Genomic DNA, 24,973 nt, shown 5'->3' with positions numbered 1-24,973 from the left:
GGTCAAAACCCTAGTCGAAAATTGCAGAAACTCTAGGAAAATTTTCAATTTGCAAAAAAAACCTCTAAGGTTGCAGGCCCGAAAATCTCCAGAACCCTAAAAAAACATTAAGTGCTGCTCAGCACAAAGAAATTCGCCCACAAACTTGAAACCCTTGAAACCCTCAAAAAGCCTTCAAAAAAGCAAAATAGTATTTTTATAAAAAAACAATAAAAAAAAATCTGGAAAATATTCCAGAAAGAAGGCCATGAAAAAATTCACCAAACTCTAAAGAATCCCATCGACCCGCTCTGATACCATGAAAAATAAATTGAATGAATGATTCAATAATCGGATAATCTATTCAACATTATACAAGCATATATATAGAGGTTACAAGACGATGTTCTATAATTAGAACATAACGTTTAAAGAGCTAAACGCTAAATTAAGTGTGAAAGCTAAATTAAGCTTAAAAGCTAATTAACTAAAAAGAAAAAGCTCAATGCTAAATAAAGCTAAAAAGCTAATTACATAATAAAAAGCTAAATAAGTCGACAACATAAAATAGAAGATGACCACTAATAATAGAAGATGACCACTAAAAATAGAAGATGACCATTATAGAAGATATTAATATTATTTTAACAATTGTGTTCTAGAAAATCTATAAACTTATCGTCAAGATCCTCATAAAGGGATAACTATCCTCATCATCAAATCAAGGATCCTCCCCCGGTAGGACAAGATTTAAACCTCCTTCTGGAAGGCTATGAGTTGGGGGAGGCTCTGGGGATTTCGAAGGAGCTACATCAGTCATTAGATCCATCTTCGACCCTAGAGGGAGTTCCAAAAATTTGCCATGATTTTGCCGAATAAAATCTGCATTCGGGTCGCCAAGTTTCTTAACCCATTTTTAAGATTGACTTTACTAGAACCAAGCATTCGTTTAGCAAAGCAACTAGCAATCTTATGTCCTATCATATTGCATCTAAAGCACCTAAAGGGGAGTCCTTCATAATTGAGAAATTGTGTTCGGGTGTCGCATGAGGAATGTAATCTGATAGAGTGCGGCACAGGCTTAGAAATGTCGACCATGGCACAAACCTTGGTAAAACTATGAGGAAAGTCCCAATAGTCTAAGTCCCATTTGACAAAGGATCCAATCTAATCAATCAACTTTTTGAGTAGATCTAGATTCCGCATGACCAAAGTAAGGTTGTAAAGTCTGATCCAATTTGGGATAGAGGTAATAATTTCTGATGCAGGATTGAAGAAAATGGACCAAGAGGTCATGAAAGCATCAGAATGTTAAAAGAAACACGGGCCATTCATCTTCACAAAGTTGCAATCTTTTGTGGAATTGAACCGGAGGAGGAAAAATCCAAAGTCCAATAGATCAATGACCAGAGGGGGCAAATTGCTCCATGTCAATTTAGCCCATTTCGCTAATGAAGCCATGGACGACCTTTTCCTCAAAAGACAAAGGATAAGGGAACGGCTTCCCACATCGGCAACGGTGGCATCAACGCAAGAGTCAAGGATGTGAAAGTCGATTGGTTTGTCAATAAATACAACCTTCATATCACCTGGAGAGAAAGAAGTTGTATCGACGGGTTGAACGGGCACCGAATTTGGAATGGAGCCAAACTAGAGAAGGGTTTCCTCCACCAAAGTCACCAAATTAGGGTTCACCAAAAACTATTCCTGGTAGAAAGCACTGCAAACATGGAAGGGGTTCCAGCTATTCTTGTAGGCCTTGACTAATAGGGAAGAGGTAATCGTGGGGGTTGTGCGCGAATCTTCTAGATGTTTCCCCACAATGGCCACTTTATTATTGAAGAATGATCCACATCATCATACACTAAGACCAACACAAGAGTTGACGTGGATTTTTTATTTTTTGATGAGCATAGCTTTCACTTCCAATTAAGGAGATTGTAAAGGTTAAATGAGAATCATATTTCCATTGTATTGTTGTTTGTAATACCATTCTCCTTGTTTATTTTTGTTCACTTATGCAATTCACAGAAAATTTAGTTATTCTCCTTCAAGTTGTTAATGAGAAAAGTCCACAATGGACCATATATATGAGGGCATGTATAGGGCCAAGGAGGACATTAAATCAATTTATGTTGTGGTTGAGGATAAATATTGTCCCATACGGGACTCATTCATCAACCATGGCACCTTCACTTTCACAAGCCCATATGCATATTGATATACCTATTTCTTAAATACGACATCGCAATTTTGCATAAATTTCAAGGCAAATGAGTAAGTTCTAAGTGGGCTCCACAGTCATAGAGCGGACGGTACTTGATCCTCAACTTGGAACAAAGGTAATATGTAAAGATTGAATTCTAAAGACTTTCATAAGGGAGCCTCTTTGCATGAGACATATTCAAGGCAACTCAAATGACATTGTAGTCAAGTAGGGTGTAATTTAAGTTTAATAATAAAATAAAAAATCTCTTTTTAAATTAAAGTTGAACTCGCAGTTGGACAATGACATTGAATTTTTTTTTCTCATTTCAGATGCAAGGTGGAAAAGGTCCAGTGCTGAAATGTCAAATCTTGAAAGGATGACATTTCGTCTCTTGAGCCAACCATGCAACATTTAGGAGGCAAATGTAATCAGAGTATGTTTGAGCACATACACTCCAAGAAGCACAACAAGCTGTTGATGCAAAGGTTGAATGGTCTTATTTATGTTCATTATGGGCTTCGCCTGCATCACATACACTCCAAGAAGCACAACAAATTGTTGATGCAAAGGTTGAATGATCTTGTTTATGTTCATTATAGGCTTCACCTGCATCACATACAAATCTCGGTATGGACTTATCTCCCATAATCTAGAGGAAATTGATCCACTATCCAATTGGATAATAAAGGTCCTTCCATGGGTTTATCAAGTGGATCTATAGACACAAAGGTAGCAGCCATGGCAAAGGAGGATTAAGCATGAACAGAACCCTTGGATGTTAGTGTCATTAATACATAGGCAGATAGTGTGGTGCATCATCACTAATTACCTATCTCAAACGCCCATGTAGGAATTGCCATACAGCTAAGGATGTTAAAGAGCAATGCAGGCCCCTCTGAGCCATAGACTTATAGTTTAGTTTTGATGCAATGGATTTCATTATCCATGAATTTGCATACATTTGACAATATTTATAATATTCATATGTGAAAATGTTTTTTCCTTTAGCTAAAATCTGATTTTATACTCATATAATCAATGTATACTTGTGTATGTGATCAGAGTAGCTACCGTTTGATTAGTTTAATGTCATTAAACTTTATTTATTGAAGGTTACATGATACAAGTTTTAATTCCTTAAAATCTCTATATTTCATGGTTTTTTCAATTTGCCAAGTCTTGGCTGAGTCTAAATCTTTTAGCTATGATATAAGAATCCATAACCTGTACCCTAGGAGGTTGGAGAGGAGTGCTGTACCACATACCCAAATCCCATACCCATGCCCATTCTCGTACCAGGATCAGCAACTTAGGGTTAACAACTTAGGGTTAAAATTATCTTTTCCAGAAGGTTTTATTTACATGGCCTCTGGAAAAGATAGTTCTCTCTTTATATTCCCATTGACCATAGATGCAGGTTCCACGTTTGGTACAGAATTTTTGTGCAGACTATATGGGCCAACTGCAACAACCATACCACTCTTGATATACATTTGGCTCATGTCTGCATTGACATCACTTGAGAAAGTTCTCTTCTATTATTATATTATATGTAATGTGTGTAATACTAAATTTGAGCCTTGTGGCAATATTATAGTTCTATTTTCTTTCCAGTCACAGCATTCTAAGAATTATTTTATCTGTTAGCTTTCATAAATGTTCTATTTTACAGTCTTCAAAAAATTCAAAAATCAAAATTCAAATGTTTGTCAAGTCTTTATGTTTAAGAAAACCTGGATTTTTCCGTAGGGCTTACAATAGTTATAGCAGATTTATAGTTGAGCTCATAGAATATTTTTCAGTTCAAGGCCCCTATCATGGATCATAGCCTAATGAAGTAAATCAATAAAACATAATGCCATACACTAAACAATGGAAATTCTAGGATCTATTATATAATTTATATTATAGCCAAAGATAGAAACTTAGAAATGCAACGTGTGAGACATATTTAATATACAAACCTTCAAAATTGAGCTCTGAACTTCCTTAATTGTTTCACCTTTCTCACACAAATCTGAAAAATCCTTATAAACAACTCCTTGTTTTTCAGCCCAACTTTCAAGAGCTTGGCAAGATGGAGTGATCAGAGCCACACAATAACTGTGGAATGGATCAGCATGAACCATGATATTGTCCACATAATTACTCGTGGACAAAGTTGCCTCCACCTGCACAAATATAAACCATAGAAGAACAAAAAAAGTTGATCAAATGGTAAAGAAATTGAAGCATTATAAAATTTTCAGCAAAACCATTACTTATACCTTGCCCAGGGAAACATATTCTCCATGCTGTAGTTTAACTATGTCCTTTTTCCGATCTATAATCTCAAGGCAGCCATCAGGATGAAATCTGCCAATATCTCCAGTATAAAACCATCGCATTCCTCGTTCATCCACCTTCTCCAAAGAAAGCCAAATTAGGATTAGAACTACAGTGATAATCAATTTGCAATCAAAATGATAAGTTGAGTTCCAGCATTCAATCACCTTGTACACCTCTTCAGTTTTTTCTTTGTTCTTGAAATATCCTAGTGTTACATTGGGACCACCAATAGCAATCTCTCCTCGAGGCATTGGTGAATCTCCCGTTAAGTATCCACCTTCCTCCCAATCAATCAGCTGGAGAAGCAATAAACACTATTAGAACTTATAAAATCAAAAGAAGCTGTTTCCCAGGGAATAAAATAATATTATAAGAATCAAAGAAAACAATATAGAAATGATGACAGAATCTAATTATCTTAAGAAATGCAAACAAACCGCAGAGAAAAATTGTACAAGCTTCATGCCAATAAAATTTTGCATTGTACAATATGAAATGGATGTAAGAAATAATTAACCTACAGAAACAACAAGAAGCAGCAGAGAAAATCCTACAAACATTATGTCAAGAAATTCTGCATTATACGTTAGATGATTATCTACAGCCTTCTGTATGGTCAAGGAAAGAGACTTTAAGATTATAATAATATTACAATGCTTGGGAGACATTCAATTTGAATATGGAAGGAATCATAAGTCTTTCCATCTAAATTGTTAATATATGCAGTACCATAGGGAACCAAATATGTAGATATGCCCATGAGAAACAAACCAGAATCGCAATTTATTGTTATTAAATCAAGTTTTAGCCATGAGACATGTATCACATTTGTATTCTTCTTCTTCTTCTGTGGCAATTGATATGATTCTTTTGACAGAAAGACTTCATAGCAACCCAGAATATTTATCCCCAGGAAACACACAGAAGGACAATGATTTGTCAATGCTCTGTATTGGCATTGTTCTTGTAAAATCTTGCTTATTCTGTAAAACACATGATGCCAAATCAATCTATTTTTGGACAGCTAGATCTCCAATAAGCATGAATCAGCTACTAAATAAAACTCTGGGAACAACAGGATACAATTCAGTCAGAGAGATTACATACTTCCAAACCTTGATCATACATATAAAGGTCTTGTAATTTACAGGTCTTAATTGGATCTTCTGTCTCATTCAATATCATTCATCCCAGCATCTCAACAAGCTCACTCCACAATGATTGGTTTTCACACCAAAATGTGATGTTCTCTATTTACTGTACATACAGATTATAATTTTTTTAGACAACGGCATTTGTGTTTGCTAGAATATAATTTTCTTAGACAACAAAATTTCTGTTTGCTGCTTAGCCAATGGAATTTCATGCATAAGCTTGGCCAAGAAATCTATATTTCCTTTGACTAATGCTGCAGTATCAAGGGTTTTGTGAAATAACAGAATACCAGGCCCTATCTTTTGTTATCTATGGAATACACCATCCATTTGAGTGTTGTTTTACCACACTTAGAGAGAGAGAGCAAGTTTCTAACTGTTTTCATTGTATTCTACCTGGTCTTCTAACACTAGCACATATCACTCTTAGATGTAGAAAAGGAAAGACGATCTTCTATCTTGAGTGGTATTTACCAATTAATTCCTTATTTTGGTCTTTTGGTGTTGTTTACTAGAGAGCAATCAAAACATTTTTGTTCAAAATTTCAGTCATTGGATGAGCTCGTATAAATTACAGGAGTTTATTTGAGACCTGCAATACTACTCACTTGTCAACATCACCACACCAATCCATTTAAGGAATTTTTCGGCATGTGAAGACAACAAAAATCTAAATTTATAAAGATCAAGTAAATTCTTCCAATTAAATTATGCAGTGGTTTTTCATGTAGCTGATTCATGAGAATAAATTAAGGACAATTAAAATAAATGAAAAAGGATTTCATAACCTGGATTCTAAACAAACTCTTTCATTCACTCATAAAAGATAACAAATCTTCTAAGGCCAGCACAGTTATCAAAGGGAAACCCATCAGCCCTCTGCAAGATTCACCTCTTATTTGGAGTTATGTCAAACCCAATTTCCTCATGCAAGGACTATAACATAGCAAAAACAAAATTGTGATTGGACCATGAGAAGTTATCTGTCTGCAACATAGCCTACTGCCTAAAAAATGAGTTGTCAAGCTCTCTCTGTCTCTCAAAAAAGGAAGTCTCCCAACATGATCATGAAAGCCCTTTAGCTCTACCAAAAACCAGCCATAAGTAGGCTACCACAGAGTCAGCTAACCCTCCTACCTTGAACTCCCTGAAAACAGGATTCCATACAATCAGCAGAAATAACTATTCCAACAATTGACAGTCTTGGTTCCCAACAATTGAAGGTTTCATCAATTGCCTGCAAGAATCATTAAAGATGGTATATTCTATGAGGAGAAAAGGCTCACATGCAATAAGTGATCTCCATGAAGGAAAAGAAGGAAAAACTTTATTCCCAATATCACAGCTCACTCACATGTCATTGTCCCTTGCTGACTCTCAATTCAGTATGTCATTAACTTTTAAGAGAGCTTTTGAATTCATTTATATGTATTTTTTTCTATCAATGTTTCAGATCACACTGCATGATCCATAATATTTTATGTCTCATCCTAATGATGGACCACAGAGTGTGATCCAAAACATTGATACAAAAAACATGCATAATTGAATCCAAAAGCACTCTTAAACATCTTCATAGGCCATGGAAGAATCTTGTCTTCTATACTCATTAGAATGGTAACCAGCTCATGAGTAGAATCAAAAGCAATGATATACAAGCATTGAACATACTGATTAAGTCCAAGCATGAACTTAACCAAAGTGTAATTCTGCTGCAAATGGAACAGATCATCTTGAAGTATCCTTATAATCACTGTGTTCACTTTGATATAACCCCATCTGCAATCTGTCTCACACTGTCTTGGATTTCTCATTCTTCAATTCTATCAGAAACTATATTGTGATATTAACTCGGCTACACATAATTAATATTTTCCAGTGTTTCTTTGAATAACAGAGACAGGCGGCAAGGGGGTGCTTGGAGACAGTGGAGGAACAGCTATTAAAATAATAAATTAAAAACTAAAATTCATATTAGAATTTTTAATATACAAACAAATTTAAAAATACCTTACACTAGCAACATAAACAAACCGAAAGAAGCTGTGATTTTAAAAATACAAGAGTCTATTGATTCCATAATATTTATCCATCTGATACACTAACTCTGATAACCACAGACATACTATGAAGCATGATTCATACCATTAGATGCCCAAAAATAAAAGAAATGTTGCATCATGCATAGTAAATAGGTAGTAAGAACACCGAGCAACAAGGTCACAAATTGGAGTCACTATCCAATGGATAAGTCGGATATTGTTTGTCGTCACCATAACTATTGGAATCAAATGCTTCCTACAACAAGACCCAAGCTCACTGCACATCCTGGTATTCATCAATCAAAGCTAGCTCCTCAAGCTCCACATCCCATCATGCTGCTAGGCTCTCCTTGTAAGGAGCTGTCTTGCAATCAGTTAGACACAAGGCATTGTGTATAACAACAAGCTTCTCCACTTTCTTCGATAAAAGTCTATTCCTTGTAACAGGGAGGATAAAGATATATGTCAACCAGTTCCTCTCAACAATAGAGTAACTAGAAATCTGCATGGGGAGGTGAATGGTAAGTGGTTGCAACAATTTTGGAGGCCTGTATACTCACCAACAACTATCAAGCCTCTCGCATGCCACAATGACCTTGTCTATTTGTGCATAACTCTTCTAGCCAACATGTTTAAGCAATTTGTTTCCCTCAATTCTACTCTTCGATGCTTCATCTGGACTAAACAATTTCTTGTGTGACGCCTTTCTTCACTTCATCCTTATTAGTGGTTATAACCGTACCAAGCCTTTTCACGTATCATATGGATTCATTACATATGCCAAAATGTGTAAAAGAGAGTTCAGATTCTCCCACCTCCATTGGATAACAGGCTGACAATCCTTCTGATATAACTCTGTGGGGACTCTCTCATAAATGATGGTCTTCATTGTCCAAGCATTCTATTAATGTGCTAGTCAATCTCTCCAAGGCCAGGATTGTCTGAATCTGCATATCCAATGACTAGTAAAAATTGGGGATACAAAAGATTTTTTGAATCTCACATCTAACCATACCACATCCTCCTTCACCCTCTTCCCCTGCTATGTCTTGCACTCTGCCTACCTAGTCCATTCTCGTGTTATGACCATAAGGGCCTATAAGTTAAATATGTCCATAACTGGAATGGAAGCTGAACACACATTCTTTCTTTTCCTCTTAGGCTCCATTAACTCACCTCAAAAGGTGGAACTGAAGGAAATGTTGCACTATAAACTTACTTGAAAGTCCTAGGAAAAGGGATTGGTGCAAATGGAGTGGAGACATATCCTTGAAATAATCTGAGAAATCACACCCTCTAATCAAGTGTTGACTCCTCAAAAAACCTAACCCATTTGTCACTGGAGAGAGAAAAGTGTACATTGACCCTAGTGATGCTACCACACCAACCCAAGGAGCAAATATTTCATTTCTAAGGCCAACTCCCCCATAAATTTTTTGTATATATATAATAACTACATATAAAGATTAATAAATAAATCATGATACTTTTATTTATAGCTATATGGGCACGACCAAGAATATTTTTATAAATGATTCATAGCATGTATAACTATATGAAAAATAAATAAATATTTAATAATTTTATAGATAATAAATATACAATAGATTAATTAACAATAAATTTATATGGTTTTATTAATGTTTATTTGTTAAATTAATTAATACTACATACAATAAACCTATTATATATATATAAAAATAAAATTTGTTGTGAAATATGGATCGAAGAATAATGACAGCGATTCTGGAAGACTGATTGCCGTGAGTTATTGATCGTCTCCATCATTGAATCCGGTTTAAATACAAGAGGAAAGGTTGCCTACGTAGGGACATGTCCATATGTGGCAACTGCCACGTATGGACATGCCCCTACGGAGGCAACCGTTCATAACAATTAGTTTGTTTATGTTTAATTTCCGAACTGTATGCTCTGTTAATATATCACTCTCCAGATAATAACCGATTTACCATCAATTAGATTCATGAGGGCTATATCTTAACAAAATTAAAAAAGAAACTAAAGAATCTTGTTCTTGATCTTGAAACAAACAAGGCACTTTACTAATAACGAGCTCTTTATGACCAAAGGTCAACCAATCATGGGGAGACACAAGATCAATAAGTGCTCTCCATTCCAACCATGGAGATGTCCAAAGTTGGTTGTTATCTGTCGTTCACATTATATGTTTGTTATGTGAGGGGTGTTCAAGAATAGGCATTAGTAAAGGGTAATGACGCAATTACAGAAAATGTCTTGGTGGTATGGTTTTTTCTTTGTTAGTTTTGACTTCTTTTATAAATCTCATTGAATACAACTAGGTTGTACCAAAGGCAACAAGGACGTACCCTAGCCATACTATTTGTGTTGTTGCCCTCACTCCAAAACCCATTACAATTCAATCCTACAATGGGACCCTAACGCAAGGAACCCAATAACATAGATTCGACTTCAATGCCTTCAAAAATCAAAATGGATCAAAACCCAACATTTAAATTTATTAGAAAATGGAATAAAACAAAAGAAAGGAATTTGGCATTTGTAAAGGATTTTGTCTACATTAGTCAATGAGTAATGTAGATATTTGGCTTTGCAAGAAGGGTTACTCTTCCCTTTCTTCTCTCTTCACAAATGTGTAAATGTAACTGTGTATATATGTGTATATATGTGTATGTATATATGTATAAATGTATGTGTAATAGTTGTAGGGAGACACATCTCTAACCCCTTAGGATGCATCTTGAGGAATGGGATGCATTTTTAGTACCAGAACCGCCTACAAAGATGTCCTTGCTTGCAGGAGACATCTCACCAACGTTTCCTTGGTTTTACATTTAAAGAATAAAAAAACTAAGAAAACATGAGTTTTCATATGAAAAGAAAAGAAAAATCGAAAAAACTAGAAATCATCATGATATTTTCAGTTCTAATTTTGCAAATTTATAATCTATTGAATTATATCAAAAAAATGGCATCTCCAAGTACCCCCATCTCCTATTATTCAAAAATAGACGTACGAATACCAATACCAATCTCCCATATCAATACATGTACAAGTCCCCTGGAAACCATGGTATGTGTATATGTATAGTTGTATGTGTCTGCAAGTGTGTATCTATGAAAATAATGACATTAATGATGTACAAAATATATATTAGAATAAAAGTGTTGGGTTATTATTCATAAACCCTAAAACCTATCATTCCTAACTCTGGAAATTTATGGTTCATAAGACTAAAAACATAACACTAATGCTATGGTCGTTTCCTAAGGTCTCAAATCTGATCCTAAATTTTGAACTATCAAGATATCCTAAAATCTAATGTATTGATTCCAAAACCTAAAACTTTACTAATTCTAAGTGTCAACTTACTTGGCACTCTCTAGGAAATGTGGTAAACCAAACTTGTAGGTTCGTAAACCCTTTGGTACCTTTGAGTAGAGCACTAAATGCATTTCTAATAACCTTAATCAACTAGGGTTTAATGGAAAAATTCTAGACTAATGTTTTTTACTAGGCATTTTGCAATTTTCAGTTTTAAGCTTGTCAAGTTGCTACCATGACTTTGTTTTTTAATAAGTAGGCACTTATGGCTACTATTGTTTTAAGGGATTCTGTTGAAATGATTAACTAGTTCGGACCATATTTTAATGATGCCGTGTGGCAATTAAAATATTATCTTATTGTAATAAGTTAAAGTAATTTATGTCTAATAGGGTTGGGCCCAAATGTAACGTGTGGTTTATATCTAATAGGGCTGGGCCCAAATGTAACGTGTGGTTCATGTCTAATAGGGCTGGGCCCTAAAAGGAAACGTGCCTCAACTTACAAGTTATGTAGGCCCCAAATTTGGGCACCAAAAGTGCAAATTAAATATGTAAAATAAAGGGAATTTGGCAAAAGCCGACTTGGGAAAACTTGAGCATGAATCTTGTATATAAACAAGATTCATTCTACACAACTCATATCCTTATCAAGTGTGATCAGCCTTATGCAAGAACAGTCAGCGAATCTGGCATGTTAGAGAGCGAATCCATTGGACAACTTGCTGGGCAAGGTGGTGCGCTATACTTCAGTGATCTCCCTCTTCAAGTGGTGTCGATATTCTGCTCTCTCTGAAGACATACTACAGCTGCATATTCTAGGTTCAGTCTGCCCTAGATTGGCACTCAATCAGATAAGTAATCTGATTCATGTAATCTGCTTATAAATAAGGAACTGATCTGAATCTTTGATGCTGGGTTTTTCCTCCAAGAGGGAGGTTTTCCCAGGGTACTTGTGTCTTGTGTTGTGTGCTTTTATTATTATTTCTGCTTATTCTCAGTCTGATTATAATTCAAGTAACTAGATTAACATCTGATTGCCTAGAATCAACAGATTCCACATAAACTGGAATTTGCCAAATAACGGGATGATAATGGCAGTTGGCCTATTTAAGATTATTCTTCTCTTCTGTGAGGTAAGTGCTATGAGGGTCAATTACACTTTTCACCATTGGAAATAAGTTTTGTGATATTATATGCCCATGTTTTGATTCTAAAAGTTCAAACCTTTTTTTCTTTGGAAGGATTAATCAATGTTTTTGCATTCTTGTCAAAAGGAATGCCTTATCATGGAAGCTTGGTCTTAAACGCAATAAGGTGTTGGGTTATTGTTGGCCCCACTTCATCTCACCCAATTGGGTCTAGTAAACGTATCTTGGTTGGTTGTTTGAAAATTCGTATCAAAGGAATTCAGTTATAGGACATTGTTGCTTGTGTTACACTATTGCGTGAATGACATTATTGGTTGCATGAGTTTTGAATGCAAATTGACCTGCAGGTTATTTTCCATACAGATTATATATTGTTTTATGGGATCCTATTGTGATAGATTTCCAAACTCTTCAGCCTCTTCTTTCCCTGTGGTAAAAACACGATGATTGATGTTTGTTTGTTGGCACTGAAAGTAATGAATGATGTTTGGATTGGCCAATGAATAGTTTGTGGTCATCATTTTGTGAGCATAAATTAAAATATATAAAAGTGTTTGAGGTTCTATAAACCTGCAGAAATGTAGTTAAGACATTAGTGAATGGGTGTTTGAACATCCATCCACCAAGCCTTTAATGGATTTTGCCAAGCATGTGAAAGTCTCTATTTAGATTGGTTATGGTTCTCAAGATCGAGGGCAATGTTGAATCCCATCTTACAATTCAGATGGGAGTTAAGTGGTGTCAGAAGTCCAAAAGATGCAGTTCTATGATGCATTAATATTCAAGGGGTTCTCTGGCTTTTATTGTTGCTGGTGGCCATCTATATACTTACATTTGGATTGGGTAGATGGTGATGAAAGCCTGCCACTTTGTCTGCTCAGTGCTCACAGTTCACCGTTACCATCACTATATTGTTGAAGAAATTGTTATGGCATTGCTGACTCAATAATTGTAAACTGTGCCATAAAGTTCCCATAATTGTTAGTAATAATAATTGGGTTTGTTTGTTTGTTTGAGTTATTAAAACAACTCAATATATTAGAGTCCTTTTACGATGGTTCCTATAATATAGGATCTGAAAATCCTATAAATATGTAGTTCATAACAAACCAGAAGTAGAACAGAAGCATATTATTTTGGTGTGTAAAATCTGCTCCCAATTTCTATGCAAAAATGTCTATTACGGTATCAGAGCTGGACTGGGTGTACTTCCCTCGAGGAGTACCCAGGAAGATGAGAGTATGTGATGTAATTTCTGGCAGATAAGAGTAGTTGATAGTTTAGAAGAGTATACTAATTTTTTTGTACATCACAAAGCGTGAATCTTGAGGTTCAATCAGAAGACTTGTTGCATCTGATCTAAAGATTTGTTCAACAATTCAATCTTGAAATTGATCGCAGTATTTTAGAGGTAATCTTTTTCCAATAACTTGTGAGAACTAATCATCTCCGTGCCCGTGACTTCAAATTTTGAAAAGTTAAATCATTTTTTGAGTGAAGATTAATCTGCTGCTCCATTCCAATTCTTTCCTAGTAAATCAAGTTTGATGAGCTGTAAATTAATTTGCTGCTAAAAATAACTCCAACTTGAGAGGCTCTGTTGCTGAGGAGATAACATTCACTCCAAGATAAAAGCGTGTTATAACTTGCATTGGAGAAGCTCTTCTGTAACTGCATGAACTTCACAGGCACAATCTTCCATTACAATAAGATGATTTGCAAACCAATTAAAATTGTATCAAATCATAAATAAGAAAAGTGAAATAAAGGCAATATGTTAAAAAATATATATGTATCTTAATAAGAGGTTGTAATATACAAACCCTAATTATTGAATTATGTGGTTGCAATTATAAATTGAATGGGGATGAAGGGGAAACTAAACCCTATCCAAAGAGGGGTTGAGCTTACTAAACTAAAATTGAGTTGAAATGCCAATTCTGGCAGATTGCTCTATTCAAAACAACAGGTTTAAGAAAATCCTTACTAAAGAGATGAAAAATCAAATAAGCTATTAAATAGTTAAACTAAAATGATACTTGATGGGAGGAACTCAATAAGATAACCACGAATTCCCCTAAGCCTTAATGCACCCACGTTATGTTTTCTAGAATGTGTACATATTATGGCTTTAAATGAATTTTTTGCTACATTTTGGCCACTATCTTTGTGCACATACCCAAGCGAGCTTTGGTTCTTCTTTCTTGACCTCATGGTAGGGTTCATCCTTAGGGCTTCAATGTCAAAATGTTGGATTTTTGTGGTGCTGATTGAGCTGCATTTTTGGACCTTTTAGGCTTAGGATGTGCTTCTTTGGTTGAGTTTTGAAGGCTGATTTCTTGAATTCTAGATTGGTTCTAGTGACATTTTCATAATAAATTTTGGTTAAGCCATCTCTATGCTTCTAAGCCTTTTTGTCTACCTTTGATTTTGTGGGTGAGGGTTCCTTAACCCTTATTTTATCTAGAAGAAATAAAATTATAACCCCACTCTTTCAAACAAAGACTACCATGGTCAACATAATTAGAATTTATACAATCTGATGCCCACAACTCCCTAACATGCTTTCAACTATAACCTCTCAATCTATAATTCAAAGAATCAAAACAAAGAGTATAAAATGAAATTTTTTTACAAACACTCTTGAGAGTGTATTCATACAATGTTGAATGAGAAGAGACTTGAAAAATTATCCCTGACAATTTAGAAGAGGAAAGTCATAGCTTGCAACCATTCCCCTCCTTTGATTGTCACAAGCAAAACAGCCATCTAATTGCAAAACCACCATGCACTTTTCATAACCATCATCATGACTTAGGTAAAATTCCCTAAAGAATTGTGAAGCCACCATAACACAAGTGAAGCCAACACCCTCCAATTTCTTGCAATTTTGTCAATGGCAAAATTGTACCGTTTCTTAGAAATCTACTTCAACTATGTTTGACTTTAAGTTGTCCGAATCACTTCAAAACTATTTGCTACCATTGTAGGCCCATGTCCAACTAGCATCATCTAATCTTGCTAATAATTAATGAATTCAGTGTGCTTTAACAACTTTTCCAGTAGCATACTTTGTCATTTTGATTAGACAGAGTAAGTAGCTTAGCAGAGATGTCACTTAACCATTGTTTAGGGCTTTCCAAGTAGCACCACTTAGTCATTGTGATTAGAGAGAGAAAATTGGCTTGGTAATTTAAACTTACTCTCTAAGATCCAATATGTGGAGATGCTACTTAGCCATTTTTTAGGTCTTGGGGCCCAATTAAAAGCTTGCTTACTTAGATTCCGCCTATGTGATCCTGCTTTTTAGAATCAAGACATGGTCACATGTACCTTCCTATCTATTATATTCCATATATAGTCACCCCCCAAAAACCATTTTGAACCATTTGGCATCTACAAAACTCCTCTTCTCAATATGTAGTAGCTTTAATTGCTCATCTTCAACAATTTATAGCAAAGTTCTTAGATTCAATACAACAATCATATAAAGGACTTCTACCTTGCTCATCCATGCATCTCCCTAAATTATTACATCACATTTTTCACAAGCATTCCTTAAGGACCCACCAGTAGGATTTGGTCAAGGAGTCACTCTAGTTCAAACCACACTCTCATAATACTTGAAAAGCAGTTGTGGTCTCTTGACTTACTCTATAGAGCAGATCTGAGAGGCCCTACATTAGTAGGGTAAATTCTTTAAATTGTATCAGTACCATTTTTGCACGTAATGGCTTTGGTCATCACTAATTGTCATTTTCATCTTAGCTCTGTACTATGCCTTTTGATATTTCTATATTGCACTCATTTTGTGTTGTTCAAGCAAAAAGTGGCAAATTGTGAATAGTGCATTCATTAACCCTATCCTTTATATTTCTTAAATCTGAAAAATGAAGATATTAGATCTTGTGATTGCACTATCATGTAATTGAAAAGCACACAGAAAATACTGAGGGGAGGGGGGTAGTGAATCGAGTATTTTAAAAAAATTTTAAAATATGAAACTTCATAAAACATAGAGAGAGAAGACATCAAGGCACGCCAATTTTCTCGTGGAAAACACTTTTGGGTAAAAACCATGGCACACAAAACTTTCATTAGCAAACAGGCACCAACCCAAATTACAAAAGCGAGACCCAACTCACAGAGAGCACCTACTCCCCTTGAAACACCAACTTCAATCAGCTTAAGCACCTACTCCAGCGTTTTTCATACTCAAAAATTAGTTATTACTGAAACTTTTAGAAAGATCTTCACATTTTACATTCAAAAACTCTATCATATTCACGTATGCAGCTCCATTAAGTATCTTTCAAATATAAGCTCCTCACTCTGAAAATAATGCTAGGCTCCTTAGAAACTATGCACAATTCTTCTCTGTATTGAACTTAGCACGATCATCTCCTACACACCCTATACTTCACTTCATTGTATGCTCCTTGTATCCACAGTAGTTAAAATATCAAAAAATAAACTTGCAGCAGACCAAAAAGATATAATTTTTACCTCCTTATATTCACCATTTCACATGACACATGCATCTAAAGCAACGTGAGCATACCCAACACCAAAAAAATTCACCAAAGAATTAAGGCAAGGCAAGTATATATCACGCCACAAACATCAATGGCAAAACAAGGAAATCATGAAGATTGCTGTGTCAGAAGTCTCACAGCCCACTACACTGATAAAAGAAAATCCCGATGACACGTTTTTCAGCCAATACAGGTCGGTGTTTTAAAAAAAATGCTTAGGAAGAATCATGACTCCTTTAAAAACACGACTTGACTTCATCCAATGCTTGCTGAAGAATATACTTTTTTAAGCCGCTAAACTGATTTTTGATAAATGCATCAGTTCTGTTAATAAGCTGCCAAGACATTATAAGTCAGAAATTTAAATGAGCCACCCGACCTTTATTTAGTATTCATCGCATGGGAAGAATTAAGCCACAACTATACCATGTACTGATTAAACTTTCAGACTGCCTGATTCAACACTAAAATCAGACCATCGCATTAATAAATATTCCATGGGTGATGTGTCACTCAGGAGTAGACAAGCAGGCAAGTGATGTGGACAAGCAGTCAGCTCAAGTTGACACCCAAGTAGCTCAAACACACAGCCAAGTAGCTCAACCTAGCAACCGAATAGCTCAACCAAGCAACCAAGAAGCTCAACCTAGCAACCAAGTAGCTCAAGAAAGCAAGCAAGCAGCTCAAGCAAGCAAGCAGCTCATTCCAATTCTCTATTACTTTGAGTAATCCTCCGAAATTTACACAACCTTGATCATCAACTTTTGACATCAATGACAAAATATCCAACAGTAATGCCCCATGCTTCATTCTCACTTACCATTGCAAATTTTATAACTTATCATTTATATTGTTTGCTTGGTTGGACTTGCACCGATCCAAACACAAAATCTGTTCTTATTCAAGTGTTTTCAGCTAGATATTAGATCTCCTTGTTACGTAGTGGTATGCTCCATCAAAATAGTTCTTAGTTGCAATATACCCTATAGAAACCCTTGATTGTTCATTTTCTTGTTCTTAACTCCACCTTGTAAGAGGTCAAAACAATCACCAGCTTTTTGCTACTACATTGTTGTGTCATATAAGGATGGGAGTATTGATCTTCAACTGCAGCATAAGAAAGAGGCCATAGAACAGGTTATCAAAAGAGAGAAGCAATTGACCTAAAATCACATACTTCTCGCCCAAAACTTACAAAGAAAAATTCAAGAGGCAAAAAAAAACCAGCAGAGGATAATAAGTCACCATAGCATATCATGTTACTAAATAGAATGATTCGGCAAACACCAGAACCAAAATGCACAAGGTGAACCTTGACCTCTATGAGAATCTCTATAGTAAAAAAATTCAAAATAAATTTTACTATATAAACCATACTCATAGCTCAGTTTATAATTTTGGTGGACGGGGGCATCAAAGAGGGTCAACCATAACTATTTTTTCCCAATTCCTGGGCAACTTCCTCCAAAATGTAGTCCAATTTTGCAGAAAAACCTTTTTGAAGATATAAATCAAGTCAAATGAGTGCCATCACCTAGAAGCAATGAGTGCTATGTAGAAAATTCATGCTCATGAGAGCTTCATTTTTGTGAACCATAGCTCATGATATATGGGTTGATATAGATTGAATTGAAATTACACTGTTGAATCCCAAAATTAATTTCCATAATCAAATGCGCTTCTTGATCAAACATGACAAATATGTGAACAAGAAAACAAAGGAAATGCTTCTACAAATCCTAAAACACAAAATGCAGCATTAAATCCATGTATGTATCCCTTCCCTCACATTCTCAAATGACCCAAAAAAATTGGATTCTTCTATCCAGCAGTAGAATGGATACCTAAAGAATCAGTGATTGGGAAGCACCGCTCCATCTGGATCACATGTTCCTAAATTTGTTGCATGCAGTGTGAACTAATCCCACAAGTAGTGTCTCTGTAAGGTGAAACAATTTGATGAATCTCACAGGCCATTCCCACAGTCTAAAAATTAAATTATCCTAAAAGTTCAGAAATGGGTGCAATTCAAGGCACCTATCCACCAGACAGGATTGATACCACCTGCATAATTGCTGTAGCTTGGATAGGAATGAATTTCCTACATCAATACAATGATGCTCAACAGTATTCTTCAGCACTTACAGGCAGCCGATGTTTCCACATGTAGATCTAGTTTTCACATCCTTTTATCTATATGTCCATCCACTTTTGGTTTTTCTCTTGTAAGTTTCTGTTATGATATAATATGTTCCGTCTCAAGAACAGTCTCTTTTTCTTTGCAGCTGCAGACTTCACTTATTTTGTGGCTTTGATGGGAGTGAATTTCCTACGCCAATACTCTGATGCTTAACATTATTCTTCAGCACATATGTATAGATCTAGTTCTTGTATCCTTTTATGTATTTAGTCATATGTCCATCCCACTTCTGGTTTTTCTCTTGGAAGTTTCTGTTACGATACAAAGTTCCATCTCAAGAAAAGTCTCTTTTTCTTCACAGCTGCAGGTTTCACTTATTTTGTAGCTTTAATGGGATGCTTAACAGTATTCTTCAGCACTTACAAGCAGCCCATGTTTCATATTCTTTTATGTGTTTAGTCATGTGTCCATCCACCTTGATTTTTTTCTTGCAGGTTTCTGTTGTGATACAATATGTTCAACCCCAAGAACAGTCATTTTTACTTTGCAGCTGCAGACCTTATTTATTTTGTAATATATGAGCATATACAGATCATTCAAATCAGCACAATAAGCTTATTTTCATAGTTGCAGCATGACTTCAGTACTAGTGGTCAATATTTATATTTAAGAACGCGGTCTTGTGCAGGTTCCACTGATCTGTAAATTTTGTATTCACTATTTTATTAAACAGAAAACATTTATTTCTTTTTTGCTGGCTGTAATAACCCTACTAAGGAATTTTTCTTCCAAACTGCAATATTTCTGCTTTTTAGGTGGTTGGCATTTTGTCAAACTTTGCACACAACTAAATATCAAGAATTTCTGAATACTAACAATCACAGGAGCTGCGACTAAAATTCTGAATCATATCCCAATGTTCAAAAGTTTTACACTGACATTTTTGTCAAATAGATTGCAAGCTTTCTATATAGCTGATTTCACCTGAAATAAAGGGTAAAAATATTGTAGCTTAAAGCAATTATACATCTGCAATAAAGGGTAAATGTATACAAGTACATAGAAATTGTTAGCATATAATTATATCATCTTTTAGATTATTTCACCTTCACATATGAACAGGGAAGTGGAGGGCCAACACGACCAACAGTTGTGTCATCCCATTCTGAAAATGTGCCTCCAGCACAAGTTTCAGTAAGACCATACCCTTGCCCAATTGGCGCCCTGGATCAAAAATGAAATATGTCAAAACAACTGTTTTAGTGTCTAATTTATTTCATATGTACTATAATTCAAATATTCATACACCATGTGAATAAAAAAACTTCTCTATAAGAAGATTGCCACAGAAAATTTGAAAAATGATTGAATCTTTGCATTCACCAAATATGCAAAGCTAGTAGTGAAATAAGACAACCTTTTAAGCATGCATCTTTGAGCAAATCTAATAATAACGATTCAATTTCAGTGTGGAAAGGGCAGGTTCAAAGAAAAAGGTGGACCTTCCAAAATAAATGTGTGGATAAAATCTTAAAAAAAACTCAGTAAAGATAAACATATACACAAATTCAGTCTAGGGGCATTCGAGCGGGCATGCTTGTAGAGAAGTAAGTTTCCATACATTTTCAATCTTAACAAGCCATGTCTCATCACCATGGATTGAAAATTCACTGAAAAAAAAAATTAGTGACTATTTTTTGCGGAGATAAACATTTACATAAATCCAATCGAGGAGCATTAGAGCACAGACATGTTTGTAGAGAAGGTCTCCATACACACCACCATAAAATGAAAACTTCCCAAGTACTCACACGTACTTGCAAGAAAACATGATAGCTGACAAACTCACCCTTTACTTGCCTACACCAAGTTTTCCTGAGATTTTAAACCTATGCTCAACACTACTCTTCAGTGCAATGGTTCCTATCTGAAGTGATTTTGAACCACAAAGCAGTGAATTTATTATAAATAACATTCATAATATCACCAAAAAACTATCTTAATGTTTGGAAGTAAAGTGAACATCTTCACACAGATATTACTGAGGATGGGCATGCTTCCTATCTAAACTGCTTTTAAACCTATACTCAATACCACTCTTGAGTGCAATGGTTCCTATCTAAAGTGATTTTGAACCACGAAACAATGAATTTATTACAAATAACATTCATGATATCACAAAAAAACTGCTCTTAAGTTTGGGAGTGAAGTAAACACCTTCACATTTAAATCTTTACATTCATCAAATATGCAAAGCTAGTAGAGACATAAGACAACCTTTTAAGCATGCGTCTTTGAGCACATCTACTATTAATGATTCAGTTTTCAGTGGAAAAGGACAGGTACACAGAAAAAGGTGGACCTTCCAAAAGAAATATGTGGATAAAATCTTAAAAAACCTCAGTAAAGATAAACATATACACAAATTCAGTCTAGGAACATTCGAGCAGGCATGCTTGTAGAGAACGAAGTTTCCATACACTTGAATCTTAAAAAGCCATTTTTCACCACCATGGATTGGAAACTCACTGAAAAAGATTTTTTTAGTGGCTACTTTTGTGGAGATAAACATTTACACAAATCCAGTCTAGAAGCATTAGAGCAGACATGTTTGTAGATGAGGTCTCCATACACACCACCATAGATTGAAAGCTTCCCCGACTACTCACACCTACTTGCAAGAAAACATGATATCTGAGAAACTCACCCTTTACTTGCCTACACCAAGTTTTCCTGTCATTTTAAACCTATGCTTGACACTTGAGTGCCATGGTTCCTATCTAAAGTTATTTTGAACCACGAAACAATGAATTTATTATAAATAACATTCATAATATCACCAAAAAACTGCTCTTAATGTTTGGGAGTGAAGTAAACACCTTCACACAGATATTGCTGAGGATGGGCATGGTTGACTTCAGATGATGGAATGCATATTATTAGACACATTATAACATTGGTAAAAATGCAAAGCAAAGTATTCCAAAGAAGCACTATAAATGGGAGAAAGGACTGAGGCAAAATGCTTAATATTAATCAATTCAACAAAGTTAGAGAAGTAAAAGCTATGACTTTCTTGACTAAGAGAAGAGCTTAGAAAGGCTAACACAAAATAACAACAGATTGAAAAAATATCAAATAATGAAAGCCTCAAAGTTAAATATTCATAATTATAGTTGGATTTTGATAATTAAATGTGCAAAGAAGATCAATTGTCACCAATACACCCAATTTCAAATTTGGTATCTTTTCTGTTTGTTTCCATTTCCATGTATTTTATCTGTTTAACTTATAAACTATTATTTATGATGTCTAAAAGAAGATTGTATCATATTCCAATTTTAAGAGAGACCATGCATGCATGATTAAAGCACAGCTTATCCACAAAGGTAGGAAAGAAGCTACAAGAGGCTCATATTCGATTCCATGGCAAAGGATGTCATGTCCCTGCCATGACATCTAAATCAATATCAATACAAAAACTGTCTTATTCATAAGAATTACAATTTTCGGCCATTCTACATCAATGCATAACCTAATGGACATAGCAAGGGGATGCATATGATATTACCTAATGAGGAGGTGCGATCACATCCAAAAGCAACAGCCAATTGTTAAGTGAAGAGGTCAGGTTTAAGGAGTAATCTCATTAAAAATAATATTAAAATAATATGAGCAGTTTAGTCAGCAAAGAAGGCAGCGGTCACCATTGAAGAGAGATATCACCTTGAAAAGACATTTCAGAAAGGACATGACTCTCCAAGGATGGTGAAGAGATATATATATATGCTGTGGATCAGAACTCCAGAGATCATCATCGAAAGAAAACAGATCAGATTGAATATTAATAATTAAATACAGCAGTCCGAACATACTTGTGGTCTTTGGTATGAGTTCTTGTACATAGCATGATGGATATTATCTGCTCATTGATGATTAATAATATGCTGTTGCTTATGTATATTCTGTTTTTCAACCATGGTAGGGGTAATAAGAGATTACAAGGAGGGGAACGGTGATGGGGTACTCTTCTAGGTATGCCACCTCATGGTGGTGACCGAATGGTCACATGAAGCCAAGGGGGAACAAGGGGTACTGGCTTTGGGCTTAGAAGGGATGGGCTTCTGGGGCACCCTATTGTAAATACTCCTCATCCCTTTATCATGGAAAATTAATATACCAAGAAGTCCAATCGTAGGAAGTGGGAAATGGATGGCAAGATGAAGGGGAACGCTTATCACTAGGTACACCACCTCATATGGATGGCACGGGCCATATGAAGCCAAGAGGGATAATATACCCGCTCTTGGGCCTAGGGTAGAGGATCTCTAGGCACCTCATTGAGTCATCTTATCCTAGCTTCCCTATGGTTGAATTTCCCCGATAGATTACAGATATCTTATGATTAAGTTTATGTTCCTAACCCTAGTAGGAAAGTTACTTGGAATTGTGATTTTAGGGCAAAAACTAGGGCATTTACAAAAAGGGGCATTACAAAGGACATAATGCCAAGATGAACGACAACATATCCCAAAGGTAGGAAAGAGGCCACAAGGGCATCATATTCAATTCCCTAGTAAAAGGGATAATGCCAAGATAAAGCATTGCTTATCTGTAAGGTAGGAAAAAAGCTATGATCAAGTAATTTGCAACTTCTCAAAGCGAGTTAGTTCACACTTGTAGCTCCAAATCAAAAAATGCATGTAGAATAGGGACTTTGTTGTGTTTAGGATCCTAGTTTGTAAAGTAAACATAACATAGCCTGGAGGCACTTTATGTGGTATTTCATCTTGCTATGCAATCTTCCACAAGCTGCAAAGTTGAGAACCTACTACCTTATGCAACTCATAGTGCAATGCTATATCCTATGTAAAACAGAATTAGCCTGAATTTGCTTGGAGTGTTTTCATGGCTCTAAGATGTTTTTCTTTTGCACACGTACCTTCGCACTGAGTAATGCATGGTCGAATAGGGGCTCATCACAGGCTAGACTTAATCTTTACTTAAGGAGGTGAAAAAGAAGCTTGGAGTGACCCTTTATGTGGAGATAAACATACATGCATCTAGCCTGGGATCACAAGAGCAGATACCTTCATAGTGAAAGAATTCTCCATATATTTCAAATTTAAATAAGCTTTTACAGCTCACAAACATTTGTCACCACTCCTAAATGAATGGTTATAACCTAAAGCAAACTTTAGCCGGTAAATTATTAGTCTACTACAAAGAACATGAATAGTGAAATATTATTGATATCACAAAAAGAGATGCTCTTAACATTTGGGAATGTTGTGAGAATCTTAAAGTAGATGTTGTTGAGGATGTTAGTTTTAACACTTTCAGATTAATATAAACTCAAAAAATCAGAATTTAGTTTCTAACTAAATTGATTAGATGAAAGATTTATAGTTTTCCAGATTTAGGCATAACAACAAAATGAACAAATAAGAACAAGATACGGTTACCCTGGGAAAATCTCCTAGGAGGAAAAACCCAGCCAGAAAGGATCCTCAGATCTGATTATGGATTATATTCATATGAAGATTACAAGACTTATCTCAAGTATTTGAAGGCGATTGCACTTAGGGCTGATAATGTCTTCCACAAGACTGCACCTTCACAAGCATCCCTTTACCACTTCCAACAGCAATCAGATCCAAACCCTAGGTCTGCATAGGAAATCTGCACTTTGTTGGACTGCAACCTTAGCCCTCAATTTGCTCTCCTCATGGATGAATTTCGCACCCTTTAATGGCAGATGTAATTCGCTGGCATAGCAGATGTGATTCGCTGTGATATTGCTCCTTCAAATTTGCATTAGGCAGATGTAGATATTTAGCATGATGATGTATTGAATGTATTTGATTGAGGTGAAAGTATCTTTATTTATATGATGCAATAACCTTTTATGTCGGCTTATACTAAAATCCATTTATGTTGGCTTGACCTTTAATTTATTGTTTTTCCTTTAACCGAAATGCATTAGATAGGGTTGGCCCTATTATGTTTAGCACGCTATCTTGAATGTGGCATGGGGTTTCATTTATGTAGTGTGGAGTGAAGTGAGGTATAGGGCCCAGCCCTACACGTTGGAGAAAGGGGCTGGCCCCC

General features: G+C 35.5%; 1 protein-coding gene across 1 annotated transcript in view; it reads right to left on the bottom strand.

The window, feature by feature from the left end:
- LOC131063379 (long chain acyl-CoA synthetase 9, chloroplastic) overlaps positions 1 to 24,973 on the bottom strand; it is a 79,355-nt gene that overhangs the window by 10,807 nt on the left and 43,575 nt on the right. Inside the window, exons 8-11 of the mRNA XM_057997180.2 lie at positions 19,969 to 20,086; positions 4,681 to 4,812; positions 4,456 to 4,590; positions 4,153 to 4,359 (exon numbers count right to left, since the gene is read on the bottom strand). Of these exons, the coding sequence (XP_057853163.1) occupies positions 4,153 to 4,359; positions 4,456 to 4,590; positions 4,681 to 4,812; positions 19,969 to 20,086 (592 nt within the window). The remainder of the gene's footprint in view (positions 1 to 4,152; positions 4,360 to 4,455; positions 4,591 to 4,680; positions 4,813 to 19,968; positions 20,087 to 24,973) is intronic.

Source organism: Cryptomeria japonica, chromosome 10 (assembly GCF_030272615.1).
Source record: "Cryptomeria japonica chromosome 10, Sugi_1.0, whole genome shotgun sequence".
Lineage (NCBI taxonomy): Eukaryota > Viridiplantae > Streptophyta > Pinopsida > Cupressales > Cupressaceae > Cryptomeria > Cryptomeria japonica.
Note: the sequence above shows the minus strand (reverse complement) of the source record. Positions and strands in the feature narration are given on the sequence as shown.